The sequence below is a fragment of the Vespa velutina genome, chromosome 19 (assembly GCF_912470025.1).
Source record: "Vespa velutina chromosome 19, iVesVel2.1, whole genome shotgun sequence".
Classification (NCBI taxonomy): Eukaryota; Metazoa; Arthropoda; class Insecta; order Hymenoptera; family Vespidae; genus Vespa; species Vespa velutina.
Window position 1 is genome coordinate 192,007 of NC_062206.1, and position 25,085 is coordinate 217,091.

The window sequence follows — 25,085 nt, forward strand, 5'->3', positions numbered from 1 at the left end:
CCCCATAGACGAGCGAGATTATATATATATATATATATATATATCATAGAAAATGTTATCTGTCCCACCTTCAAGATTAGATTCGTGAGAAATCTTCTTCGTAACGTCGTTTCAGATCTATCTCCTACCATTCGTATGTTTGCGCAACGGAAGCAACAAATTATCAATTTGTTATCAGATTTAAACTGTCTCTTCTAAACGTAGAATAATGCAATCATTACTTGTCATCGGATTCATATACTTACTAATAAAAAAAGAAAAAGAAATACATACACGTATATGTGTATATATATTCGACTCGTTTAGATCATCGATTTTAACTTTTCGAATTAATTAATGGAATCATTAAAAGAAACATACATATCTCTTTTTCTTTCATAAAAAGAGAGAAACATATAAAACTCAAGGAGTGTCAACGCGATCTCTTCTTTTCCCTCTGTCTCTCTCGTTCTCTTTCTTTTACGTCGTTATCGCTCCCACGTATATTTCATGGAAGATACTTTTCAGACCGACGTCTTATCTCGAAGGATTCGTTCTTATCGACTACGTCGAACAGAGAAAAAGAGACAGACACATAGAGAAAGCAAGAGAGAGAGAGAGAGCTGAGTGACGTCTCGATTCTGGTTCGTCTCATCTTTGTAGATGATGCGGACACCAAAACCAGTTTTCAATTTCTCACCTACACATACGCGCCCACGATTTGTTGGCGCGATCTTGAACATATTATATGAATAATACATGTTTCTTATATGAATTTATATATATATATATATATATATATATATATATATATATATATGTATATATATAGTATCGAATACATCTATCTATGTATATACGTAGCTCTATATAAATGTGCGTGTAATTGCGAAGATTTTCAAGTAAAACATATTAGACACCATTTAACGAATATCATTTTGTTTTATTTTTAATACTGTATCAAATTTTACAATTAAAAAATCTCATTGATAATATCAGTGATTCATAGAGTGTGGCGATGTATAAGTAAAAACACGTGTTTAACATCTGTTTCGTGATTCGCGCACGCGTCTGAGATGTAAAAGATGAAGATAGAAAACGAGCACGACAGAGAGAGAGAGAGAGAGAGAGAGAGAGAGAGAGAGAGAGAGAGAGAGAGGGAGGGAGGGAGGGAGAAAAAGGAAAAGACGAAAACAAGATGGAAGATTTTTTTTCCTTCGTTGGTTTCTTCGTTTTAAAGCACCTACTTCCTCAATGTTTATCTTTCGTTTTTATTCAAGCATTCCCTCTCCCTTTCTCTTTCTTTTTCCTTCCTCTTTTTCTCAAAGAGACACAAAGTCATACACGCAGTAAATCTCTCGAGTCACACGATCGAGTCTCGTATATTTTCGCAAGGATTACAGATATGTATATATGTATATATATATATATAAATACATATAATTATAAATGCACACATGTTTTTTTGAAGAAAAATCCGTGGGAGCTCCGATAAATATAATCGAGAAGAGAACATTAATATTTCGTCATTTTCAAAATGGATCCAGCACTACCGATATAAAAGCGGTATCCTATCTATGTATTCGTTCACGCATGGAACGTAACATATAGCGTTCGCGATTCCACGGTACGAACCTGTATCCGTCTTCTTGTTCTTTTTTTCGTCCGGCCAATGGTCAGGCACTCCGTAACAGCAACAGCAACAGCAACAGCAACAGCAACAGCAATAGCAACAGCACCAGCATCAGCAGCAGGAGCAGTAGCTGCACGGACGAAGGAACCGTATATGGTGCTGGCCTACTACCTCCTCTCATCGCACACATATAAACAAGGCACGTCGATGAAAACGCGAATAACTTCGTATATTTTTTACTCTTCGATCTTCTCGTAACGCGTTTCGTTTCTCACATTTCTTTTTCTTTTCTCGTCGTTGTATTATTATTATTATATCGAACTATGATAAAACGACGATATTATTATATCCTGAATGGAGAAATCGACACGTATTGTCGACCATTTACAATTTTCCATATTTTTTATCTTCATTTGAAGATTTCTTTTTCAACGTAAAACACCTTCTAGGTATGACGGAATTTATTTTCTTGCATTTCACCAGTCTATAATTATTTATGTTAATTATATAGAGTATTTTAGGAAGAAATATTTTACGTTGATTTGATATAAGAACTCGTGCGATTATATACGTGTATTTATCTATCTTTATCTGTTTTTCTTTTTTGAATATTTGACATTACCAGAGAGATAACGTTAACTGCTTTATATTGTTTTCTTTTTAATCTGCTTATAACTGCATAATTATTGTGCACACAGATGCACATACACACAGAGAGAGAGAGAGAGAGAGAGAGAGAGAGAGAGAGATATACGCACACACACACAAACATGTATGTTAATTGATTATCTTTACATGTAACGTAGGCCGGAAACAAAGTGTGCGCATTCGAGTAAGCTGGTAGGCGTAGAAGGGAAATTCCATATGTAAAATGTAAGCTTATTTCACATAGTGTAGTTAATTACGATATATAGTGCATTTTCTTGGACTATTTAATATACACATATGTTTGTGTACTCGAACGAAACAAGTATCTGTCCGTACACACATATATGTACACACACACACACACACACACACACACACATATATATATATATATATATGCAGTTCACGAACGAAATACATAGCTTGATCTATTTAACGAGAAAAATATTAAATAAACGATACCAATGAATTTTCGTGAGTTCGAGAAATAAGAAAGCCATGTAGAAGCAAGCAAGAACCAAGAGAAACACATTTTCATCTCACCATACTGTCGATAGTTACGATTAATAGCCCGCGGCAAGGCAACCACCTTGGACCATTGGTTACGCCTATGTTTGTTAGATACGTATATTCTAAGGATGAATAAGAAGAAGGGGTGCTACTTTCCGCATGAACGAATTGCGCGCTCGTTCGAATCGTGATCGCGGATAATCGCGAGAATGATCGAGAATCTTAGGTAGGCTTAACAATCTTTTATATATATGCATATATGCATATATATAAGTACACACATATAGATATATACAGCCTACGTGTGTATAACAGGGGGTTTGTTATTCGTGTATATAAATACATGCGTACGTGACGTGTGCCATTTCGCACGTACCACTATTCGATTTCATTCGAATCGTAAACGCGTACAATTTTCCTTGAATCGATCGATAAAATCGCGTCTTCTCGTGTATAACTACGAGGCGAAATAATTTTTTTAAATGACAGCTACAACGATGACGACGACGACGACGATGAAATACCTTAACAAGTGCATGCGATAAATGTATCAAGATTATTAACACCCTAAGGTGGGTGGGGGTTGGGGCCGGTGTAGGTTAATAAAACAGATTATTTTTCTACAAATCACTCGAATTACTCGAGATAAGAGCGTAAACTCCGATAAGAGGAGATTGTCGTCGATACTACGTCGACGATCGACGGAGTAGTGAAAATACTTCATTTTCCTCTTCTATATTTAGGTAAAGAAATGTTAACCCAAAATTATTGGATTATCTCGAACGTTATGGTATATAAGAAAAAAATTAAAATTTATGTCACTGAATACGAGTGACCCATTTAAACGTTTCGAAGAATAATTTAAAAGAGAGTACTGAAAAAATATAGGCATTTCGAAAGCGTATCAATTTTACTAAGCCAATGACCCCAAACACAAATCAATGATCGTTGAAGAATGATCGTTGTGTAATTGCCGAAAAGTTATAAATAGCCAGCTTAATAACCAGCTTAATGATCGAACTTAAATCAGATCGATAGAGGGTGGGATGGACTTGACAAAAAAGTAAGAAAATATTCGATTATTAACAAACGGCCAAATATACCGATAGAAGAACATTGAAGAATATTTTTTTTTTTTTAATTCATAAAAGACTTACAGATGTAATGAAACAAAAATGATACCCTACGAAATATTAATCGTAATAAAATTATCAAATTTTACGATATAACAATTTTGACGACCTAATTTAATGCAAGAAATTGTTCCTTCTTTTATCTAACATGGTGTCTTTGAAAAAAAGAAAAAACGATGATAAATCGTTAATGAACGCTTATTTCTTCTTTTTTCCTTTTTTGTTGGTCTATTTAAAAAACGGCTTATACTTAAACGTCGAAAGCAACGTGTTTCGAGGCAAGGTTTCATTTTCTACGATGCATGCGATACACGAAAGGGAAACAGTGCTTAACTTATTATTATACGTTGGGGAGAAACGTGGCCGGTAGGAATATCAATGCATCCTTTGTATCGCATAAATGTACGTATGTGTAACATACATACATACATACCTATACCTATACCTATACCTATACCTATACCTATACCTATACCTATATATATATATATATATATATATATATATATACACATGTATATGTGTATAGAAGCGTGTCAGACGCAACCCAGCGAGAAACAGGCGTTTACTCTCTTTTTTAGATTTTTATTTACCTTCGAATTAACATCTTCGACAGTAAAAAAAAAGTATATATATACACACACACACACACACACACATTCTTTTTTGATAAACGAATAAGTAGGTGCCACGCAGTATATCGATTGGATCCGCGATAGGAAACATTGAAAATATCCGCAATTATAGTTTATCGCCGGTATGGACTTTTATCGTCGATAAAAAGTTGTACGACGACCTTCGAAAAAATTCGAAATTTTATCGATCCACTTATCGTTTCTATCTAATACGAATGTTTTGTACTTACTGTTCCCTTTTTTATTTCTTTTCTTTTTTTTTTTTCTCTCTTTTTTTCTACTCTTCTTCATGTTTTCAAACGCGTCAGAAGAAAACTATGACGAATTTGATTGGTCGTGGCGCGCAGCTGGCTGGCCGCGTTCGCTTCCAATGAAATTACATATCGCTGACCCGTGTCATCGGCTCATCGATCATTCTCTCTTGTTGATTCCGTCGACTAAAATTTTCATCTCACTTTATCCCTTTGATTCATCTCTTTATTGAATGCTGGTAGTAACAATACATGAAACTAATATTACCCCGGTTTTACGAAAAGATCGAATAAAACACGTCTCGATTGTTTATTATTATCTCTCTAGTTGGATGGTGCTCTCAAAATTCTAAGAATTAACAGGAAAGAGAGAAAAAAATAAGAGAGAGAGAGATTGAGAATAAGACAAAGAAAGAAACGAAATAACCACGTCCATTATTCCGTCAAATCCTTGAATACAGAAACAAACATTAATTTCACAAGGATTTAAAATGATGGTTTCTTCAGAATAACCTGGTTCAAAGACCACGGTTCCGCACGTCATACTTGCTTTACACAAGACAGGCCGAGTTTGCCGAGTTGCGAAGTTTATCCGGAAAAACAAGATATTTCTTACATCTTCTTCTTCTTCTTCTTCTTCTTCGTCATCATCATCCTCTATCCTTTTCTCTTTCGTTTGAAAAAAAAAGAAAAAAGAAAAAAGAAAAAAGAAAAAAGAGAAAAAAGAGAAAGAGAGAAAAAAAAGAATCATCGTCACGTCTCGGAATCGTGCTAACGGTTCGGCAAACAGGACAGGGAAAAAGAGAGAATCAACGACGTGTGACAGACAGGACGACGCCGTTCCTCTTATCAGGTTTCGAGCGTTTCTATGTATATGTTTATATATATATATATATGTGTGTGTGTGTGTGTGCATGCGATATACATAGAGACACATAGTGTCACGTAGGCACAGGATGTATACGTATAACATCAGTTTTATTTGTCTTATTTTTCTCTTTCCGTAACACCTGAACGATCCAATCGGTGATATCGATGTCGTTCAGGTGTATGATCGAATTTTTACCAGACACCGAACGTACCGATATCGATATCATCGAGTTCGAGATAACTAACTAACTGCCAGTTGTGCTTCGTTCCTTCTTTGTTTAAATCATCAACGTCCGTGTGCATTCAAGAGTCTTTAAGGTTTATTCAATTTATTGTTTTACTTTTATTATTATCATTTTTTTTCTTTTTTCTTTTCTAATAAGTATTCTTTAAATCATGAACGCATTTTGTCATCGTTATTGCGATAATTGTTATGTTACAAAAAGAAGAAAAAGAAAAAAGAAAAATAAAAGACTTGTTAATTGATTTTGTCGTAAAAGTTTTACGTTTAACACGACACTTTCGAGATCTATAAACCGACCATAAGAACCTCTGTCTTTCATCGATATCACGCGCAGTCCCTGTGTTTGCGTTTGAGTTAAATAAACTCAAAGGTGTCAAGTATTTTTTCTCTGATATATTCAATATAAGCGAGTGGTAAAGCGAACGTTCAAACGAGCTGCCTATATTCACTGTTTTAATGCTAAAAGCGCCTTTGAAAATATCAGATCATGTAGAAAACGTATTTTACGTATATTATATTAAGAAGGAAAGAAGAAAAAAGGGAAAAAAAAAGAAAAAGAAATAGGGAACGTTTGGATTGAATGTGAAAAGTAATTGGGTGAAGATCGAATAAAAAAAATTCTGTCAATTTTCATATTGAGGGAATAAATAAAATAGAGCGAGGATGAATGAAAGTCTAACGAATAAGAAAAATAGTTGAATTAAATTCAAGGACTAGTCGTTTGAAAATTGTAAAAAAACATACCGTCAGGATCGGATTTTCATATCGAGGGAATCTATAAAATAGATAAAAGAGGAAAAGAAAATATTTAGATAAGATTTAAGAATTGATTCGTATAGAGATTGAAAGAGACATTGTCAAGTATGGAATTTTCATATCGTGTAATAAATAGACGAAACAGGTGAGATGAAAAACTAACGAATCGATTGATACATGTCTGTATAAACGTACGTATATTGTATGAAAAGAAAAAAGAAAAGAACTTTCGTACTATAGTGCATAATAAATAAAAATATAACGCGGGGGATGATAGGTGAGATAAAAAAAAAGTTTAACGATTCCGATCAAAATGTTTCAACTCTTTCTGATGTTTTTCTCAGCAGACAAGTGGTCTCTCTCGGTCACGAGTCACGTACGCACTCGTTCCGCTTATACTGTTATTAATTAGTGCAAACAATCTCGACCGTATGTCGAGGATTGCTTGCGGCGTTGGTTAACAGTAAGAGAGCTAGATAGATAAAGAGAGGGAGAGGGAGAAATATATATATATATATATATATATATATATATATATATATATATATATATTGGGTTGGCAACCAAGTGATTGTGGATTTTGTGGATACTCCCCGCAATCACTTAGTTGCCAAAACAATAGAGAGAGATAGATCCTATAATTTATATATCGAGATAAAAGATTTCAAGAGAGTTAGCAGACCGCACCAATCGGTAGATACAGGAACATAGTAGTAAATCCTGCACAATAATAATCTCTTGATATCTTTTGCAAATCGTAAGCGTCGGTAATAAGCGAGATTTCGTCTGCGAATTAATCATTTAACGTTTATGTATTAAATGATTGAAGAATTTATTGCAGTATTAATCGTAGGTACCAATGATCCTTCCTATTTAATGAAAATTTCAAGATTAGATCCAAATAAATTCGTTGTATTTACGTATGACGGTTAACATGTTTACGTACGTCTCCTTCGGTTATTTTTTTTCTCTTACATTTTTACATATGCAGGATGTTCAATCGAGTTTTAATCGAGCAATTAGTTTTTGAAACCCTTGGAGCTTTGTGAAAAAAATAATGCAGGAAAGGAAGAATACAGTTTATGCGTATGATATTTCGTTCTCCCTGAAGAACAACCTTCAAAACATCGTTTTTCAATGATAATATTAAAATGATATTAATATTCTTAATTTTGTTTTTCATTGAACACTTATTGATTTAACGCGGAACACCAGTTTATCCTTAATTTACCATTCATTCCAATTCTCTCTCTCTCTCTCTCTCTCTCTCTTTCTCTATTTGTGAATATATTTCACATCGAGCTTCGCCATAGAAAGGTCTTCAGACTTCGATCCGAGAGTTGACATCGTCCGATAGCGAGAACAATTGTACGTATAAGCCTATATGAACGTACTGATGATGTACCGAGTTTCTTACGATTGTTAGCAATATCCATGATTTCTCTGGAATGTCAATATTATCTGTTCAGTTGGCACAATGTTCAAGAGTATATATGTGCAGAATATTCACTCTCTCTCTCTCTCTCTCTTTCTCTTTGCAATTTATACATTGGGCATTGATCTTGGGGAACACACGTATACATATATTCATTATTCATTCTCAAACATAAAGCTTCCAGCTTCTCTCATGTCATCGGGAGTTAGCAAAGCTCGTTCCGAAGTGCGAGAGGGAGAGAGAGAGAGAGAGAGAGATAGAGGTCAACTCGAGCAAGATAGCCCTCTTATCGAAGAAGAGAGAGAGAGAAAGAGAGAGAATAAATGATTTATTTGCTGACAAGCACCTGTTTTACAAATTTACGTGATATATAGGATCGGTTATATTAATCTTTTCTTGAATAGTTCCAATAAATTAGGGTTGGGAATACATTAATATTGCTTTATGAAAAGTCTTTTTAATTGTTAAGAATTATTTTATTTAGACCCTCGTATAATCAATAAAGAAACAATAAATTTATTGTTGTTTCTATTTTAAATAATTAGCATTTAATAATCGAATTAATCGAATACGATGCATCAAATTTGAACGTTCTTCAAACGTAAAAGACATCTCTCATTCTTTCTCTGTTTTCTTCTTCTTCTTCTTGGAAATCTCCTTTAACTCCTCGGCTTTCCTCGTTTCTATCCGACTCAAGTTGTGCCTCACGAATTCGGCTTGTCGTGCTTGGCAGCATGTTTTATGACCGAGCTGCTTTATAGCCAGCCCTTTGTTTGTCGGACCTGGCACGGAGACCCGGTGGCTGTGGGTTGGGTATTACGTACCAACTCCGACGCCATCTCTCTCTCTCTCTCTCTCTCTCTCTCTCTGCCTCTCTTGCTGGCAGCGTTAATTTATTTATTTCCCTTTTTTACTTCTTATTCGTTATTTCCGACACGTACTCATTCGGTTCCTCTGTGCTCGAGAAAGGTCGATTTATTGAACGCCAACTCGTATCTCCCGTCAAATCGTATCGATCTATCATTCCTCCCAAATATTCCTATCGCATTTTCTCTTTTTTTCATTTTATTGTCGTCGATATCAGAAATGTAGTTAGACAATAACGAATAAATCAATAATGAAATAATGTTCGTCGGTGTTGTTGGTCGTCCAAGAAAATTGCTTGAAAGTTGCGAACGCATGCATTTGTCTCAATGCATTTGATTGGTCGTCGACGATTAAGTGAAATACGTCCTCGTATATTCATTTTAATGCAATGATCATTGATGAGCAATGGTTGACGAACGACTAAAAAACGAAGCAACCAAATATCGTCCTCGTACATTGCTTGTCTTTTCTTAATCGCTGATAAAATACATTAACAATATACATTGATAACTTTCTTGTAAACCAGAGACTGTCGAGTGTAACCTTCAAGGAACGCAAAAGGACAGTTTTGTGGTTTTTTGTCGACCTGGTTGCCGACTTTGATCGGAGGTTAGTCGATTGGTTTTTGTGGTCTTTCGTCGATTTGATTTTTGTAATCTCTCGTGGACCTGGTTGCCTGGTTTTTGTACTACTATGTCGATTTGATCGTTGAATTTGATCGGAAGTTAATCGATTAATTTTTTTCGTTTTTTGGTTTTTGTGATCTCTCGCAGATCTGGTTGCCTGGTTTTTATGATATTTCCTCGACCTGATTGTCGAATTTGATCGGAGATTAGTCGATTAGTTTTCGTGGTCTTTCGTCAATCTAGTTGTATGGTTTTTGCGATCTCCCGCGGACCTGGTTTGTGCGATTTTACACGGATTTTGCTCGTCTAATTTTTGTGGTCTCTCGTCGACCTGGTTGTCGAGTTTGATCACGGAGGTTGGTCAGTTAGCTGTTGTGGTTTTTCGTCGACCTGGTTGCTTGGTTTTTCTGGTCATACATGGACCTGGACGTCTGGTTTTTCGTCGTATCGATCTGACATTGCGTACTCGCAATCGGCCTTAAAAATATTTCTACTTAATCTACACCGTTATGCTATATCTATATCACATTCTGGCCTCTTTATCGTTTCTCTTTCGCGCCTAACGTCGTTATCGCGTAACCGTAAACCCGGCATCTTTGGTGGCAAGGAAAACTTAGGTATTGCGCGAGCAGCTCTAGCTCATTGTCATCTCAAAAGCATACGCCGAGTACGGATTCTTTTCCCGTCACGTGCCACACGAACGAAGGAACCTATCTCTCTCTCTCTCTCTCTCTCTCTCTCTCTCTCTCTCTCTCTCTCTCTCTCTCTCTCTCTCCCCCTCTTTTCAACCTCCGCATCAAACTGCGCCTCTCTTTCCTCCCTAACCCTCTCTATACCCGCCGTATGCTTCCTGTCGGCCATAAGAAACTACCGGTCCATAATAATGAACTTCCAGCATGTTGTTCGCGCTCGGGTTTTTTTTTTTTTTTTTAAACCAACGGTACGTCTCCTTCTTGGATCGAAAGATCGAGAGATCGAGAGATCGAGAGATCCAAGGAACGAAACTGTTCTCGTCGCGTCGCTATCACGTATTCAAAACGTTTAGCGAATTATAATCGTTCACTTAGCCGAGTTTCCGTATTCAACTCAGGAATAGACAACTGATGTACGCGACAGTAAAGCGATTATTTAGATCTTGTCTCGTTATCTAAACCACGTCGATCGAATATTAGATCGAATATTTATATATATCGACATGTTGCTACCTTTGAGGATTTCTCGAGGTTATCCGTTACACGTTCGTCTGAATAAAAGATGATTAAGTTAACGTGCTTAGGTTTAAGTAGTAACTAGTTTAGAAAGAAGGCGTGACAGTAGGACACGATTTGAGAGCACGCGTGCGTTTAACGTTCGTAGGCGTTTACGCTTTTTGTTCTCTCTGTTTCTCTGTCTTTCTGTCTGGTCTCTCTGTATGTCTTTCTCTCTCTCACACACCCACTCACGCACACACATTAACTCTTTACCGTTTACAAAGCAGACTAGGAAGAGACTGAACCTTTAAAGCCTCTCTCTCTCTCTCTCTCTCTCTCTCTCTCTCTCTCTTTTTTCTATGTCTGCGTATATGTGTGTACGTTAGGTATACATCAGGCGATTTCACACCCCCACTCTTTTTCCTTTCTTGGCTCTTTCTTAAGGCTAAAAACCGGCTTGTTTGAGACTTGGATCGTGCAACGCCACCACCCACTATTACTACTACTACTCCTCTATGCTTTTCTCTTTCTTTTTCTCATCTTCTTTTTATCCTGTTTCTCTCTCTCTCTCTCTCTCTCTCTCTCTCTCTCTCTCTCGTTCATCATTCGTTGCGAAAGACCATCTAATACATTACGATAAAATGGCGACTTGTGTACTTACGAATCGATGGAAAGCACACCGACGCAAAACACACACGTCGCCACCCACACGTCTTAACGTCGTAAGATCTCACATAAGTACGTAAGTACGTATGTACGTACGTTTTAGAAGGAGGATTATTCCGTGATTTTCGCTTTTTCACCGTAAATATTACTCGGATAAACGTCAAGCTCACTTTAAGCTTTACGGTTAGCTATCCGCGGCTTTAACTGCGAAATACGATATATCATTTCTCTCTCTCTCTCTCTCTCTCTCTATCTTCACTCATATTCCTACGTCATTTCTTTTTCTTTTTCCTTTTTCTTTGTTTGTTTTTTTTTCTTTTTTTAGATCACCAATCTCTTGTATAATGAAAGCTTTTTATTTCTTATCTTTCTATTTGTTTCTATAAACGTGAATATATATACATATGTGTGTGTGTATTATAGCTAACACGTCGTATGTACGTATCTATGTATATATGTATATATTTACGTATCCTGCGTGGCTGATTTTGGTTCGGCGATGGATCACGTCCATCGACTCGAGATATGATCCTTGGACTCGAATTCTCGAGATTGATTTCAAATGGTTGATCAAATTGCAAAGCCTCGAGCGTATCACTTGAGTTTATCTCAAAAGCTAGGAATCGGTGATGTTACATTAACACCGGTATTATCGATTTGCGTTATCAAGCCTCTCTACGCGGAATTACCTACAATTCATTTCGTGCACGCAATACGATAGATAGATGCTATATATACAACGAGATATATATATATATATATAAATGGACAGGAAGAATTATTACAGATACGTTTCTAACGTCCTTGGAGTATTCTTCTCGTAAACATATTTAAATCCCAACTTTGGCTGAATATGAGAGAGAGAGAGAGAGAGAGAGAAAGGAAAAGAAACAAAATGTCTAATAGACACGTCGGAGTTTATTAATATTCCAAAGGGGTCATCGTCATTTTCTTTTTAAAAAGTTTCACGGGACCACCGTGGCGTTACTTCGTGTATTATTGCCCGTACGGTCTTTTAAAAGACCCGCGCCCTATAGGGACCACCTCGACGCGGTCCAGAATATCTTACGGTTAGAGTACCGCGTAAAGACGTGCAGTGTCATTGTCTCGTGAACTCAAAGACGTAACTATAGGAATTTCATTTTTATTCGCATTTGATGGAAAACCTTTGGGACACCTATGTCCTTATAGAAAGGACATGATATCTTGATACTTTTTAAAAAACTTTAAAATCCTAAGAGAAGGTTTAAAGAGGTCGCAGGCAAAAGAAGAAAAAAGAATAAGAAAAATTTTTTTCTCCTTTTTTTTCTGTATACTATCTTAAATAGTTGAAGTTAAGCAAATGATGATATGTGGGCATAGTACAAGCATCGTATCTATCCACATCGTTACGACGACGTAGAGTTCGCCTACTACGGGGTCTCGTGTCCTCCTTTATCCTCTATCTATTCATAGACGAGAAAGCGAGCTGTCACGGTGACATACCGAAAGACAATGGATAAAAGAGAGGCGAAAAACCACCGGGTAACTACTCCTTGTGTACTTAGTTGGAAGAGGTTTTTTTCTTTTTCTTTTTCTTTTTCTTTTTCTTTTTCTTTTTCTCTCCTTTTTCTTCCTTTTTTTAAAGGAACGTCACCTTTACTAGAAGATACAGCGACACGATTCGATCGTACGGGGAACCCCCGCATCTTTCCTCTCTCTCTCTCTCTCTCTCTCTCTCTTCGTATACTTTCCTATGTATCTCGTTTAGAGATTAACGACACGATAAAGGTGGAGTTGGCGTTTAAACAGAAGATAGATAGATAAGGGTAAAAGAGATGAACGAACAAGTCAATATCCAGTGGATTATTTTTATTTATTTCTTCTTTCGAGTTGGTACGTGTTTAACAAAAAAAAATTAAATAAGAAAGAAAACAAACCTAAAGACGAGAACGAAGAAAATGAAGAGAAAAAAAGACACAAAAATGAGAAGGAAACGAAGTAACAAATAAATGAACGAAGATATCTATCTTCGTAGGATGTAAGGGAAAAATTTGGAAATGAGGAAAAATTGGAAAGGAATGAAGGGAAAATAGGACGGAGGTTTAGCCATCGTCGGCCCTCGATATATATCTTCGAGAGGGCTCGTAGAAGTAAATAGTTAGTCGTGAACGTAGGCGAGGTCGTCGACCTTGTAGCCTCTGCGGTTCCTCTATCCTCAGATGCCCGTCCCTCTTATGGATCCACGCTCGTCCTCGTCGTCTTCTTCGCGTCTCCTAGAGAGCTTCTCTTGCATCCATAGAGTACTTCTAGCCATTATATTCATCCAACTATCTAAACGTACGTGCGTATCTCTTTATTCGTGTAAATGTGTATGTATGTTTCTCTCTCTCTCTCTCTCTCTCTCTCTCTCTCTCTCATTGCGTGTGTGCGCGCGCGCGCGCGTCCATCCTTTCGATGATATCTACAAGGTGTCATAAAGAAAATCACATACTCGCTATCAATATTACTCGACAACTACTCGTGTCGTCGTTTGTTCTTAGTCGTTACCGTTAGAGGAGCCAACCAATTGAGAAAGTCAAAGAGGATACTCGGTCCTAACTTACGTAGTACGTTCCTACGATGATTTCTAGGCTAACGAGTGAGATTAGATGCGATACTATGCGACTCCGCGTTCTTTTAAGTTTCATCTTGACACTTCCGTTTATATCCGTTCCTTAGATATCTATCTATCTGCATATACTTTGATTTTTCTCTCTAGTCACGGATGGTTGGTCAAAGAGAGAAATAGAAAAAGAAAGAAAGAGAGAGAAATTTTCTAAGATTTCGAATTCGCGTCTCAATCGAATCATTGATAGCATAACCGAAGATTGAATTATTTATTTTTTCCCTTATTAATCGCAACGTGGAAACGCAACCCTAGAACACGTTTCTGCTCTTTCCTTCGTTGTACATATGTGTGTATATATATATATATATATATACATATTCAAGGCCGATTGCAAGTATCGACGAATACCTACTAGAAGGCACGATACGTGTAAATGTCAAGGAAGTGCAGGAGATGCCGTGTCTTTGCTTGCTCCGCCTCCTCGTTCCTCTCCTCTCCTCTCCTATCCCTCATCCCTTCTCTCTCTCTCTCTCTCTCTCTCTCTCTCTCTCTCTCTCTCTCTCTCTCTCTCTCTCTCTCTCTCTCCTTCTCTCGATCCATGATCCACGATCTACGTTTCATTAGTCGAGCTTTCACGCCAACTTCTAGCAAAGCACGTATGAATCACTACGTTCTCTGATGTTCCAATTAGAATTGTAATCATTACAAGTTTCGATTCTTACGTATGGAATTTGTTATCTCTATTGCCATACGACGTTTGTTTGTTTGTTTTATTTTCTTTATTATTATTACTATTATTATTATTATTAGTATTATTATTATTATTAGTATTATTATTATTATTGCAATTATTATTATTTTCTTCGCTTTCTAGTTGGCAGGCTCAAGGCCTCTCGATTCGATCAGGATGGAGCTACGGTGGTCCCTCTACTGCACAATAATACTGCAGACTTTCGTAATGGCTTTGCACGCTATCGAAGACTTTCGGCATATTTCTTACGAAGGTAAGATGATATTTTTTGTGATGATAACAACAACAACAACAACAAAAACAACAACAATAGTAATAATAAACGCAACACATAAAACAGCTTTGCGTCAATACGTATGTATAGAAATGTTATATAAAAATATATTGTCCCAAGAACTATATTGTGGGGAATAGTTCGATCATTTTTTAAGAGAGGAGAATAAAAATTATCTTGAAATTCAGTTGAGCCCATTACAGAAAAAACAGACTATTTGTAAATAAAACAAGAAAGAAAAAAATAATAATGATAATAAGGTATAACATGCGTGTTATTGAGACCAAAAAAATCCGAGAATATATGGGGTTATATTTTCAAATTAATACATATGAAACATACGACGATGAATAAGAATTCTATATCCAATAATGATATCTGCCAAAGTATTGATTGCCAAAGAAATTTCCAGACAATCCGAAGCATATTGGATTACAAAGCAAAATCTTATTAAAGCTGATAATAATCACAACACTAATGATGATAATAATAATAATTGATAATAATTAAAAATAATAATAAAGGAGGTTAACAAATGGACAATATTTTTCAGGTGTTAGTAACGATCTGTGTATTATTATATCCCTAACAATGGCATCTTTTTGCAAATATTTATAACATGCAAGAAATGCCACACCCATGGAAGAACTCGAGAAGCAATGTTGGAAAAACAAGTTTCGTCTTTTCTGCTCTGTGATAGTCTAATGAACTTAATAGTCGTTTCCCGATCGTCCTCGAGCCTAACGATCCATTTCTCTCTCTCTCTCTCTCTCTCTCTCTCTCTCTCTTTTCGTAATAGCACAGCCACGCAAAGGTGCGGACTGCAACGCGTTGTACGCCGAGGGCGGCGACCAATCGACCAGTAGATAGTCAGCATCCCGTAATTTTCATTTGCATGTAAAGTACTTCCTGTGGCTAGACCGCGAAACTCCTCCTCTTTCTCTCTCTTTCTTTCTATCTTTTTCTCTTTCTCTCTATTTCTACCTCCCTCATTTTCTCTCTCTCTCTCTCTCTCTGTCTTTCTCTTTTAACCAGAATCTTCGTCTTTTTGCCCAGAATAAAAATGATCTATTCCTTGGATATCATCTCGTACAATGTATTTCTTTCGGAAAAATATTTCTATCCATAAAATTTTCTCATATAAAGTAATGGCACAAAATATCAAAACTCACTCATGTTTGTTTAAATATTTAAGAATGTAAAAAAAAAATATTAAAGGTTTCAATACTACTATAATCCGTATTCGTTAATACATAGTTAAGAAAATTATTAGCTTCGTAGATATTATTATTTATTATGTTATATATATTTATTATACACACGTATAGTATATAGTATGGCGAAGGATAAAAATATTAATCTCTTTCAATGTACGAGTAAGAATTAATGCATATACAATTAGAATATCTTTGTTGCATTTTATGCGAGCACGTTTCATACAATATATGGATTTAATTAATTCCTCCGTTTATTCAGATTTTGAAATTGATTCATATTCATTATATGCATGTTATATTTCAGATTATTATTATTATTATTATTATTTATAGTTGTAAATCTTTTTTCTTTTCTTCATTTTTTGTTTTTAATCGTATCTATACGTTTACGTCTACCTATATAATATTTATTTCTTTTCTCGTTATTAGCATTCGATAATTTCGACTGTCTGTAAGTTATCGATCGCGTGGGACTCCGTTGATCTAATAGAGAAAACAAGATGCAGTACTTTTGAGAGGCAGCCGATCGTACTTAACCGTAGCTAAACACGCATTTCTTTTAACGAGTTCGCATTAGAAATATTAACGCGTAGTCCTTTTTTCTTTTTCCTTCGTCCGAATGGACGAAGCTGGATCGTTTACTAATTTAAAAGCGCCGTAACTGTCGCCTCGTATAAAGTCGCGAGAGTCTCGTTGCCGTGCCGGCCCGCAAACGATTGCGAAAAGTTTTACGATTGCATAATAAATTTAAAGCGACCGATTTAAATTGGTCGCAGTTTTAGCACTCGGTAATTGAAGTTCTCATCGTCGTAAAATATTCATTTCTTTCTATATATAAAGAATGTAAAAAGATAAATATACATGCGTACACACACACACACACACACACACACACACACACACATATATATTGATTTTTGCATAGTTTAATAAAATTCATTTTAAAGCTAGATTACAAACGATAAGCGAGTTAATAATAAATTTACGGTTTATATAATTTGTCGTCCATCAGATTTCATAAAATCATTAATATATATTAATCATTTTCTTAAAAAAAATTCGCTTTAAAGAACAATAAGAAAGGATATGCGAGATAAAAATAAATTTTACGGATTATTCAATATACGTCATATATGACACACAAGATTTTATAAAATTATTAATAGATATTGATCGTGTTCTTGTTTCCTAGAATAAAATTCACTTTAAAGATCATAAAAAGGATAAACGGGACAAAAATAATTTTTATGTATAACACAATTTATTACATTTGAGGATTTTAGAAAATTATTAATAAGTATCGATTGCTTTATTATTTCCTTAAATATAATTCAGTTAAAATTCATTTTAAGGATCAATTATAAAGGAGAAGTGAGATAAAAATAATTTTACGTGTTAGACAATTTATCACACATGACATATGAGATTTTATAAAATTATTAATAGTTGTCAATTATTTCCCCTGTTTCCTTTAATAAAATTCTTTTTAAAGATCAATGAGAAAGGATAAGTGAGATAAAAATAAATTTTATGGATTATTATCATATATCACGTGATATATGACACAGGAGATTTTATAAAATTATTAATAAGACATCTATACTTTTCCTTTCTTTCCTTAAATACTGTATAATTCAACGTTTGAAGAAGAAATCATATTACGAACGGACAAAGCGAGATAAAAAGAAATATTAATTGAATCGAGTAATTAATCACATTTGACACACTCGGGTTACAATTGTTTTATAAAATTAATTAATATTCTTTTTTCCTTTTTTCCTTTTTATTTATCTAGTTTTTCTTTTTTTTTTCTTTTTTCTTTTTTTTTTTCTTTTCGTTCTCGTTTGAAACTCTCGGGGTAACGTTTAATCGTCGCCTGGTTGCTCCAATTATTGTCTTATATATTCCAGTTGTAAATGTGCTAGAAAATCTATCTTGGCTCGAGGCGAACGATTCGAAAGCTGGATTACGCGATCAATCCTCCCGATATCTCGGAAAAGTATCACCCTAGGGAATCAAGAACGAGTTATCTCCGATGAAACGACGTTCGAACGACGAGTTGGAACGACTTTGTCGTTTTTTGCTCGTCTTGCTTTCGCGAAAGAAGCATACCTATTCATTTTACTTTTTCTTATCTGTTCGTTCTCTCTCTTTCTCTTTCTCTCTCTCTAATTTCATTCTGCTTTTTCGTTTAGTTTCGTTCCGACGTATGGCCGTAGCGTAGCATCATTTCTCCACGTAAATTTATATGACCGCATTGAAAATCACGAGGCAAGTTAGACCCAAAGTATAATCATATTCGATATATTTTCTTTTTATTATTTTCCATTATCGATGACGACGACCAGCCGAGAATATTAACAATCTTGAGACAAAAGATCCATCGGCGTATCCTTGCCGAATGTTCAAAGTACTGCGAAGAGTTTTGTCTGAAAACCGAACAAAAGAAAAAGAATAAAAGAAAAGATTCAGAAAACCCGATAAAAGTCCCTTTTCTCTCTCTCTCTCTCTCTCTCTCTCTCTCTCTCTCTCTCTCTCTCTCTCTTTTCTTTCCTTCCGTTTAAACTTTCTTAGACCGAGTGGACTTCCCTCCGTATATATAACTTGTGATCGATACTCGTGAACCGCGACGTTCGAGATATTAATTATTTAACGATCGACGAAGAAAAAATTTTGCTCTCGCAGATACAAAAGTACGAAAGCAGGATTTTGTACTTACTTACTTACTTACTAACTAACGAACCTAACGAACGACGATATATAAGGTTATAAATCTCGGTCAAAGAGTAATAAATCATATATTTATTTATTTATTTTTACACTGATATTTGTTCGTTCGTTCGTTCGTTCGTTGGTTGTTATGCCAAGAATATAACCCATTGGATAGTCTCTTTATTTCTTGCGTGAGAGACGAACAGCTGGAACTTTAAACGCGAGAATCTCTTCGCGAGAACCCAACGGGAGGTCGTTGTTCCAGGTAAAACCCAATACGATTGCGGAAATTATATTCTCTCTCTCTCTCTCTCTCTCTCTCTCCCCCGCCTTATATTTTGTTTTATTTTTGTATTTTTTTTTTAAGTCGAATGATTTTTAATTTGTAATATCTGGTCCTTTTGATAATTGATTCTGAATGATTTTGGATGAACATTTTGATGTCGGATAACATAATAGTACGCCTTTTCAAAAACAATATCTGCAACTGCTTGACAAATAAGTGTAATGATTCGAATATTCTTTTTAACGTGAAAAATGGCTCGTTATAATAAATAATTCATTTATTGACTGATGAATATGGGTGAAACATTTAAATCTCAAATTTCTCGAAATAATGTTTCGACGTATTCCTACAATATTTCTACGATAAACTGCCTCAATTAGAGAAAATGTAATAAACCTTAAGTATTCGGACGCCGTTTGATATTTCCCAAGGCATATTTTATCAAACTCCTACGAACACACCCATCTCTCTCTCTCTCTCTCTCTCTTTTCTCTTTAGTGGAGTGGAATAAGATGAAGAAGATCTTTGAATCTTCGCGCGTGGGCGAATCGTGCGGCACGCGCCGACACGCGCGCACGAGTATAAATTTCTACTTCTCTCTTTCTTCATCGTTCCTACCACGAAAGCCTTTTATTCCGTCCTCGCTCGACGGGTGGTACCATACGCTTATTTCTCTTTTCTCTTCCACACTTTATCCCCCCCCCCCTCTCTCTCTCTCTCTAACTTCGCATCCAGTCTTCCCTCCCAAAGCTACACTTTGGAGCTCTATGTACGTCGAGAAATCGTCGTGCATTTAAACGACGTGAATCCCTTTGAACATCAAAGTAAATCGTAAATTATAAATGAGATCAAGTTCAATATGTACATACAAATCAAAGTCAATTTCAATAACCTAGTTTCATGCAATGGGTATTGATTACCATTGGAAAATGGTACTCAAAATCTAGAATATTGGTGTAAAATTCAAAGTATGTAGATTTTGGAAAACGTAATTAAACGAAAATTAATAGAACATTCACAAAATATTCGAATCTATTCGGCCAGAGTCCGAATGTGGATAGATGATCAAGTAACACTTTTTAAAATATTTAGAAAGAGTTTGAACCTGTTTCGTCCGTGTTTTCGAGTTTTCCATTTTTGAAGTACCCGCGATATTATTCGAAGCTATTAAGTTAGATTAAAATCCTACTTGTAATATACTCGATCCCATCCCTGCTCATAATGCTACTTTGTAAATGTCAGCGACATTTATCGATCGATTCGAGTATTGTCGAATCGTTTGTCGTTTACCGTATTGACCACCATGACGTGATCCCTCTCACGACGTGATAAATATTCATCAGGCCCGATTAAATATTCCGTCGTTCGAGAGGAACTTGAACGGCTTCGAGGAGCCGATATCCCTTTTTTTCAGCATCCTTCCTAAGAATTTTCCATCCCGTATGGCTTCTTTTTATTTCGGATTTCTCATCTAACCGGAAGTTCACTTTCGACGCAAAATTGTCTTCTCCTCAACGATGATCTGATGATTTTTGTCAGGAGTGCCTGTGATTCCATGCAAGCGTGCTTAAGAAAAAATAATAAAATCTCTTAAACTTAAATAAATTGTAATATAAAATGTCAATACGCACTCGTTCCTCGATTTACTAGACGTTTTATATTTATTTAAAAAAAAAAAAAAAAAAAAAAAAAAAAAAAAAATTCTTCCTTTTTTTTTTGTCTTTTTCCAATTCGTACAGCGAACAAGTTTATTGCATCGATTTTTCTGCTTTTTTATTACCATTTTTATTTCTAGATGAGGGTTGGCAAAAATACGTGAAATAAATCATTCTATGACTTATATCCCTCTTTTTCTGTAGTATTTTGTTCGTATTGGTGGACTCTTTGTATAGGATTTTCTTCCGCGTAAAACGAAAAGAAAAAAACCACGTGAAAGGGATAAATCGCGTTAAATCTAGGGTGTCGGGTGTAACGCACGCACATAATAGAAAAAAAGCGACCATACTTTTCGACTTAAATTTTTCAAAAATTAACGCTTCCTAAAACTACGCATACATACACACAGGTCAAACATATCCTATTCTTAAAGTAAGCATAGGATTTATCTTAAATCACTCGTCTACTATTTCGTAGGATTTGAAATATAATATCTATAATACTTTCTTATATTTTTTTTTGTTCTTTCTGATTTACGTTGGTAACATTAGCCGAAACTGTTGGCACGAGTTCGAAACATTTTGTACATTTCGTCGAAATAGAACGAATACTCAAAGGGCACCCTTGCTCCTTCTACCTTCGGACACAAGAGGGAACATAATGAGGGTTCGAAAGCTCTACTCAAAGCTAAGAGGACGAGAGGGAGAGAGAGAGAGAGACAATATGTTGCTCCCTATAGGTACCTCAACTTCTGTTCGGCTTTTTCATCTCGTTCTTTCCACTTTTCTTTCTCTCTTTTGCCAATCTTTTTTTACGCATATACACACTCAGTAACGCATACACTCACTCAATCACACACATGCACAAAAACATGCACATACAGGGTGTTCCGTTTATCTCGAAAAATTGGGATATCTCGTGAGGTATTGAACTTGTTACGTGCCAAAGAAAAAATTTCCTCTACTTCTTTAAAAATTAAAACAACATTTTTTTCTCTCCTGTTTGCCACGAAAGGTCGTATCGCATAATCATGTCAACTTTTTTTTTTTTCTTTGAAGAGGGTCGAGCGGCGTCTGAAAAAATTTCAAAGACTAATTAATATTTTGAAATGCATACATATATTCTTTTTTTTCATATTCAAATTTTAAATATGATTTCAGTTTCATATTCAAAATTTGCCGTACGTAATCATTTATTTTTATAAAATGTTATAAGTTACATGATGAATTTGTAATTTCCTAAAAGATTGTAATTATCATATCTTCGATTGTTGCCTGTTATAATATAAACTTTTGATCTCCCTTTATAATTCTCAAATTACACATTTTACAAAAGAAAAAAAAAAGGCCAAAAAAGAAAAGAGAAGAAATGGAAAAATAAACCTTAACCGTGACATTCTTCTCTTCACCGGATCTGAAAAAAAAAAAAAAACAAAAACAAAAGAGAACAAACCAAAATCGTCATCGGACGGTGCGCCATTTCGTATCGAACGAATCTATGAAAGAAATATTTTTGTCTCCTTTTCTTTTCTTCTCTTTCTTTTGTTTTCTTTTTTCTTTTTAATAGATTCACTCCCTCAAGAGATATTTCAATTTTTCCAGATAAACGTTACACCCTGTATATACGCATATCTGTAGAACGCATATCTAGTTGAAGCTGTTGTTTCCCGATATACGTATGCATGTATGAACTCGTATATACCGAAAGGGGTTGAACATCGATCGTCATAACTTGCAGTACCCGATACTCAACGTCAAGTTCCCTCATTTCTCTCTCTCTCTCTCTCTCTCTCTCTCTTTTATTTCGAAACGTTCGACCTGAGACAATACGTACTGAATACCAAGCAGAAATTTAATTAGCAAACTCTTTCTACGACGGCAGATGCGCGTTAGGGTTCGAACGTCGTTTCTAGTGTTCTCATATGCATACATTTTTTCTTTCTTTCTTTCTTTCCCTTTTTCCCTCTCTCTCTCTCTCTCTCTCTCTTTAACCCTCTTCCACCCTTCCGTTTTTCTATCCTTCCGTTTTCCTTTAGAAAAATGTTCTCTTCGTTCTCCTTTCGCAAATAACACCCCTGATAGCTTCGATTCGATCCTCCCTGTTAACGATCGATGTGAGCTTTACTCCTTCCATCCCTCCCGACCGATCTACCGATTACCCTTCTTTTCGATTGCTTCTTTTTAACGCGAAAAGTTTTTAACGAGCACGTGCCTTCGATTATTCTGCAAGTCGCTCGCGTATAATATCACCCTCGATAGTACCACGTTTCTCTTAAAATCCAGACATTTCTTTCTTTTTTCTTTGCAAGATCGTCGCTCGCGATGATCGCGACTTTACGGTTGATTCGTTTGGAAAAAAAGAAAAAAGAAAAGGTGAAAGAAACGAAAATCAGACGGGAAAGGTGAGAAAATTGCAAGAGGTAATCATTAACAGTGTGTTCTCTTTGTTTTTTCTTTTTCATTTGTTTTTGTTTTTTCTTCTCCCTTTTCTCCCTTCTGTTCCGCAAAAAAGAAAATATATACATATATAAATAATCAAAGAAGAAGAAGAAAAAACGGAAGAAGAAGAAAATAAAGGAAGGGCACAAGCAATATCTTTCAGGTAGCCAAGGGCCTGGCTGGCAGACTAGAAACTACTTTGCGGTTCTTAAGCAGAAGCCAGGAGCTCGTCTTTCTCTTCGGGACCAGTTTCTCTTGGTGCTTCACCTCGGTCTTCTTGTTTTTGCTTACCCATAGGCTCGCGATCCTGTCCCTTCTCTTCCCCCTCTCTCTCTCTCTCTCTCTCCCTCCCCCCCCCCCCCCCCCCTCCCGTCCTTTCATGTCCTCCACCTTCTCCCTCGTCTCCCTTCTTGCCCAGCCTCTTCCATTTATTCTTATTCTTGGAAGAATTCAGTGGTTCTCAACCAGACCGGTATAATTAATTCGAAATATTTAATATATCCGAGTATTACAAAGCTTCGCGTAAGTCTTACGACAAAGAGGATTAGTTTTAAAAACTCGTGTATTATTTATTGTTGCTTTCTTTCTTTTTTCTTTTCTCTCTGTATTTTTTGTTTTCTCTAAAGGGACGATACAATTTCTTCAGTAAACAGAGAGGGCTGCTCGTTTTTGTTTTCTTTCTTTTTTCTTTCTTTGTACTTTTTTCACGATCGAAGAAATACCTTCCTTCTCAGTTTTGACGCGAATGAAACATAAAAAGAAAAGGGGAACGATGAATTCAGCATCCCAAAAGCTGCAATAAAACGTTCTGCACCGGCACTTATACTCGGCCGGGACACGATATATATTAACGAGTTTTTTTATTTAATTACCATCCTGTCGTGCGGTCATTACGTTCGATAATAACTTTATCGAGACTGTCCCTTTTCTTCTCTCTCTCTCTTCGTCTCCCTTTTACAATTTTTACGCCTTCCGTCTATCCGCGTCTTTTTTTAACCTCGGATATTAATATAAAGATTTCATAGAAATATATATATATATATGAGAAAAATGATAAGAAAGGATCACAAAGAAAGTTCGTATATCATAAATACGATTTTACAAATGGAGAAACTCCATCGGCGTGCGTTCATTCGCACGGAAGAATTCGATTGGAGAAATCGTACGAGGAATCGATCTCCGGGAACGATCAATGAGACCGCGTTGTTTCACGTACATGTGTGCTTCTTTTCATTTCTTTTCCTTCTTCCTGAACGACAGCATCTTCTTCTTCCTCTTTTTCTGCTTTATCTTCTTTTTCTTCCTCTTCTCTTTTTCTTCCTAAAGAGAATTTCGAACGATCGACTTTCACGACCAAAATCAAATCTTTTTTCTTTTTTATCTGATCGACGAACTCAAAACGAACATTGCCCCTCGCAGATCCTTTCCCTTCGAACGAAAAATACCAAAGCTTATTTTCCGACACGAGAAACGGGATCCTTTTCCCATCTTATTCTTCTACGTTTTATCCTTGTAAAAATACTCCTTCGTCGTATTCCTTTTCTCCTACTCGTCCTCCTCCTCCATCTTTCCCTTTGCCCCCGAAGAATGGAAGGAATACTTCAATGCGAATCGACCGTGCTTCAAAAAGAAACGTGCGCGTATTTAATTAAACCGAGCGTATAAATACCTTCGATGTCTTTTTGAGTCACGTCAAATTACAAATCAAGGAGACAGAA

At 35.9% G+C, this 25,085-nt stretch overlaps 1 protein-coding gene across 3 annotated transcripts in view; it reads left to right on the forward strand.

The window, feature by feature from the left end:
* The window catches only part of LOC124955889 (semaphorin-5A), a 55,303-nt gene that overhangs the window by 2,180 nt on the left and 28,038 nt on the right, over positions 1-25,085 (forward strand). Inside the window, exons 2-3 of one of the 3 annotated variants that reach the window (XM_047510982.1) lie at positions 1,660-1,811; positions 14,908-15,037. In XM_047510982.1, the coding sequence (XP_047366938.1) occupies positions 1,660-1,811; positions 14,908-15,037 (282 nt within the window). Of the gene's footprint in view, positions 1-1,659; positions 1,812-5,933; positions 5,978-14,907; positions 15,038-25,085 lie in introns of those variants that run through there. The other 2 variants (XM_047510984.1, XM_047510983.1) reach the window with 2 other exon arrangements.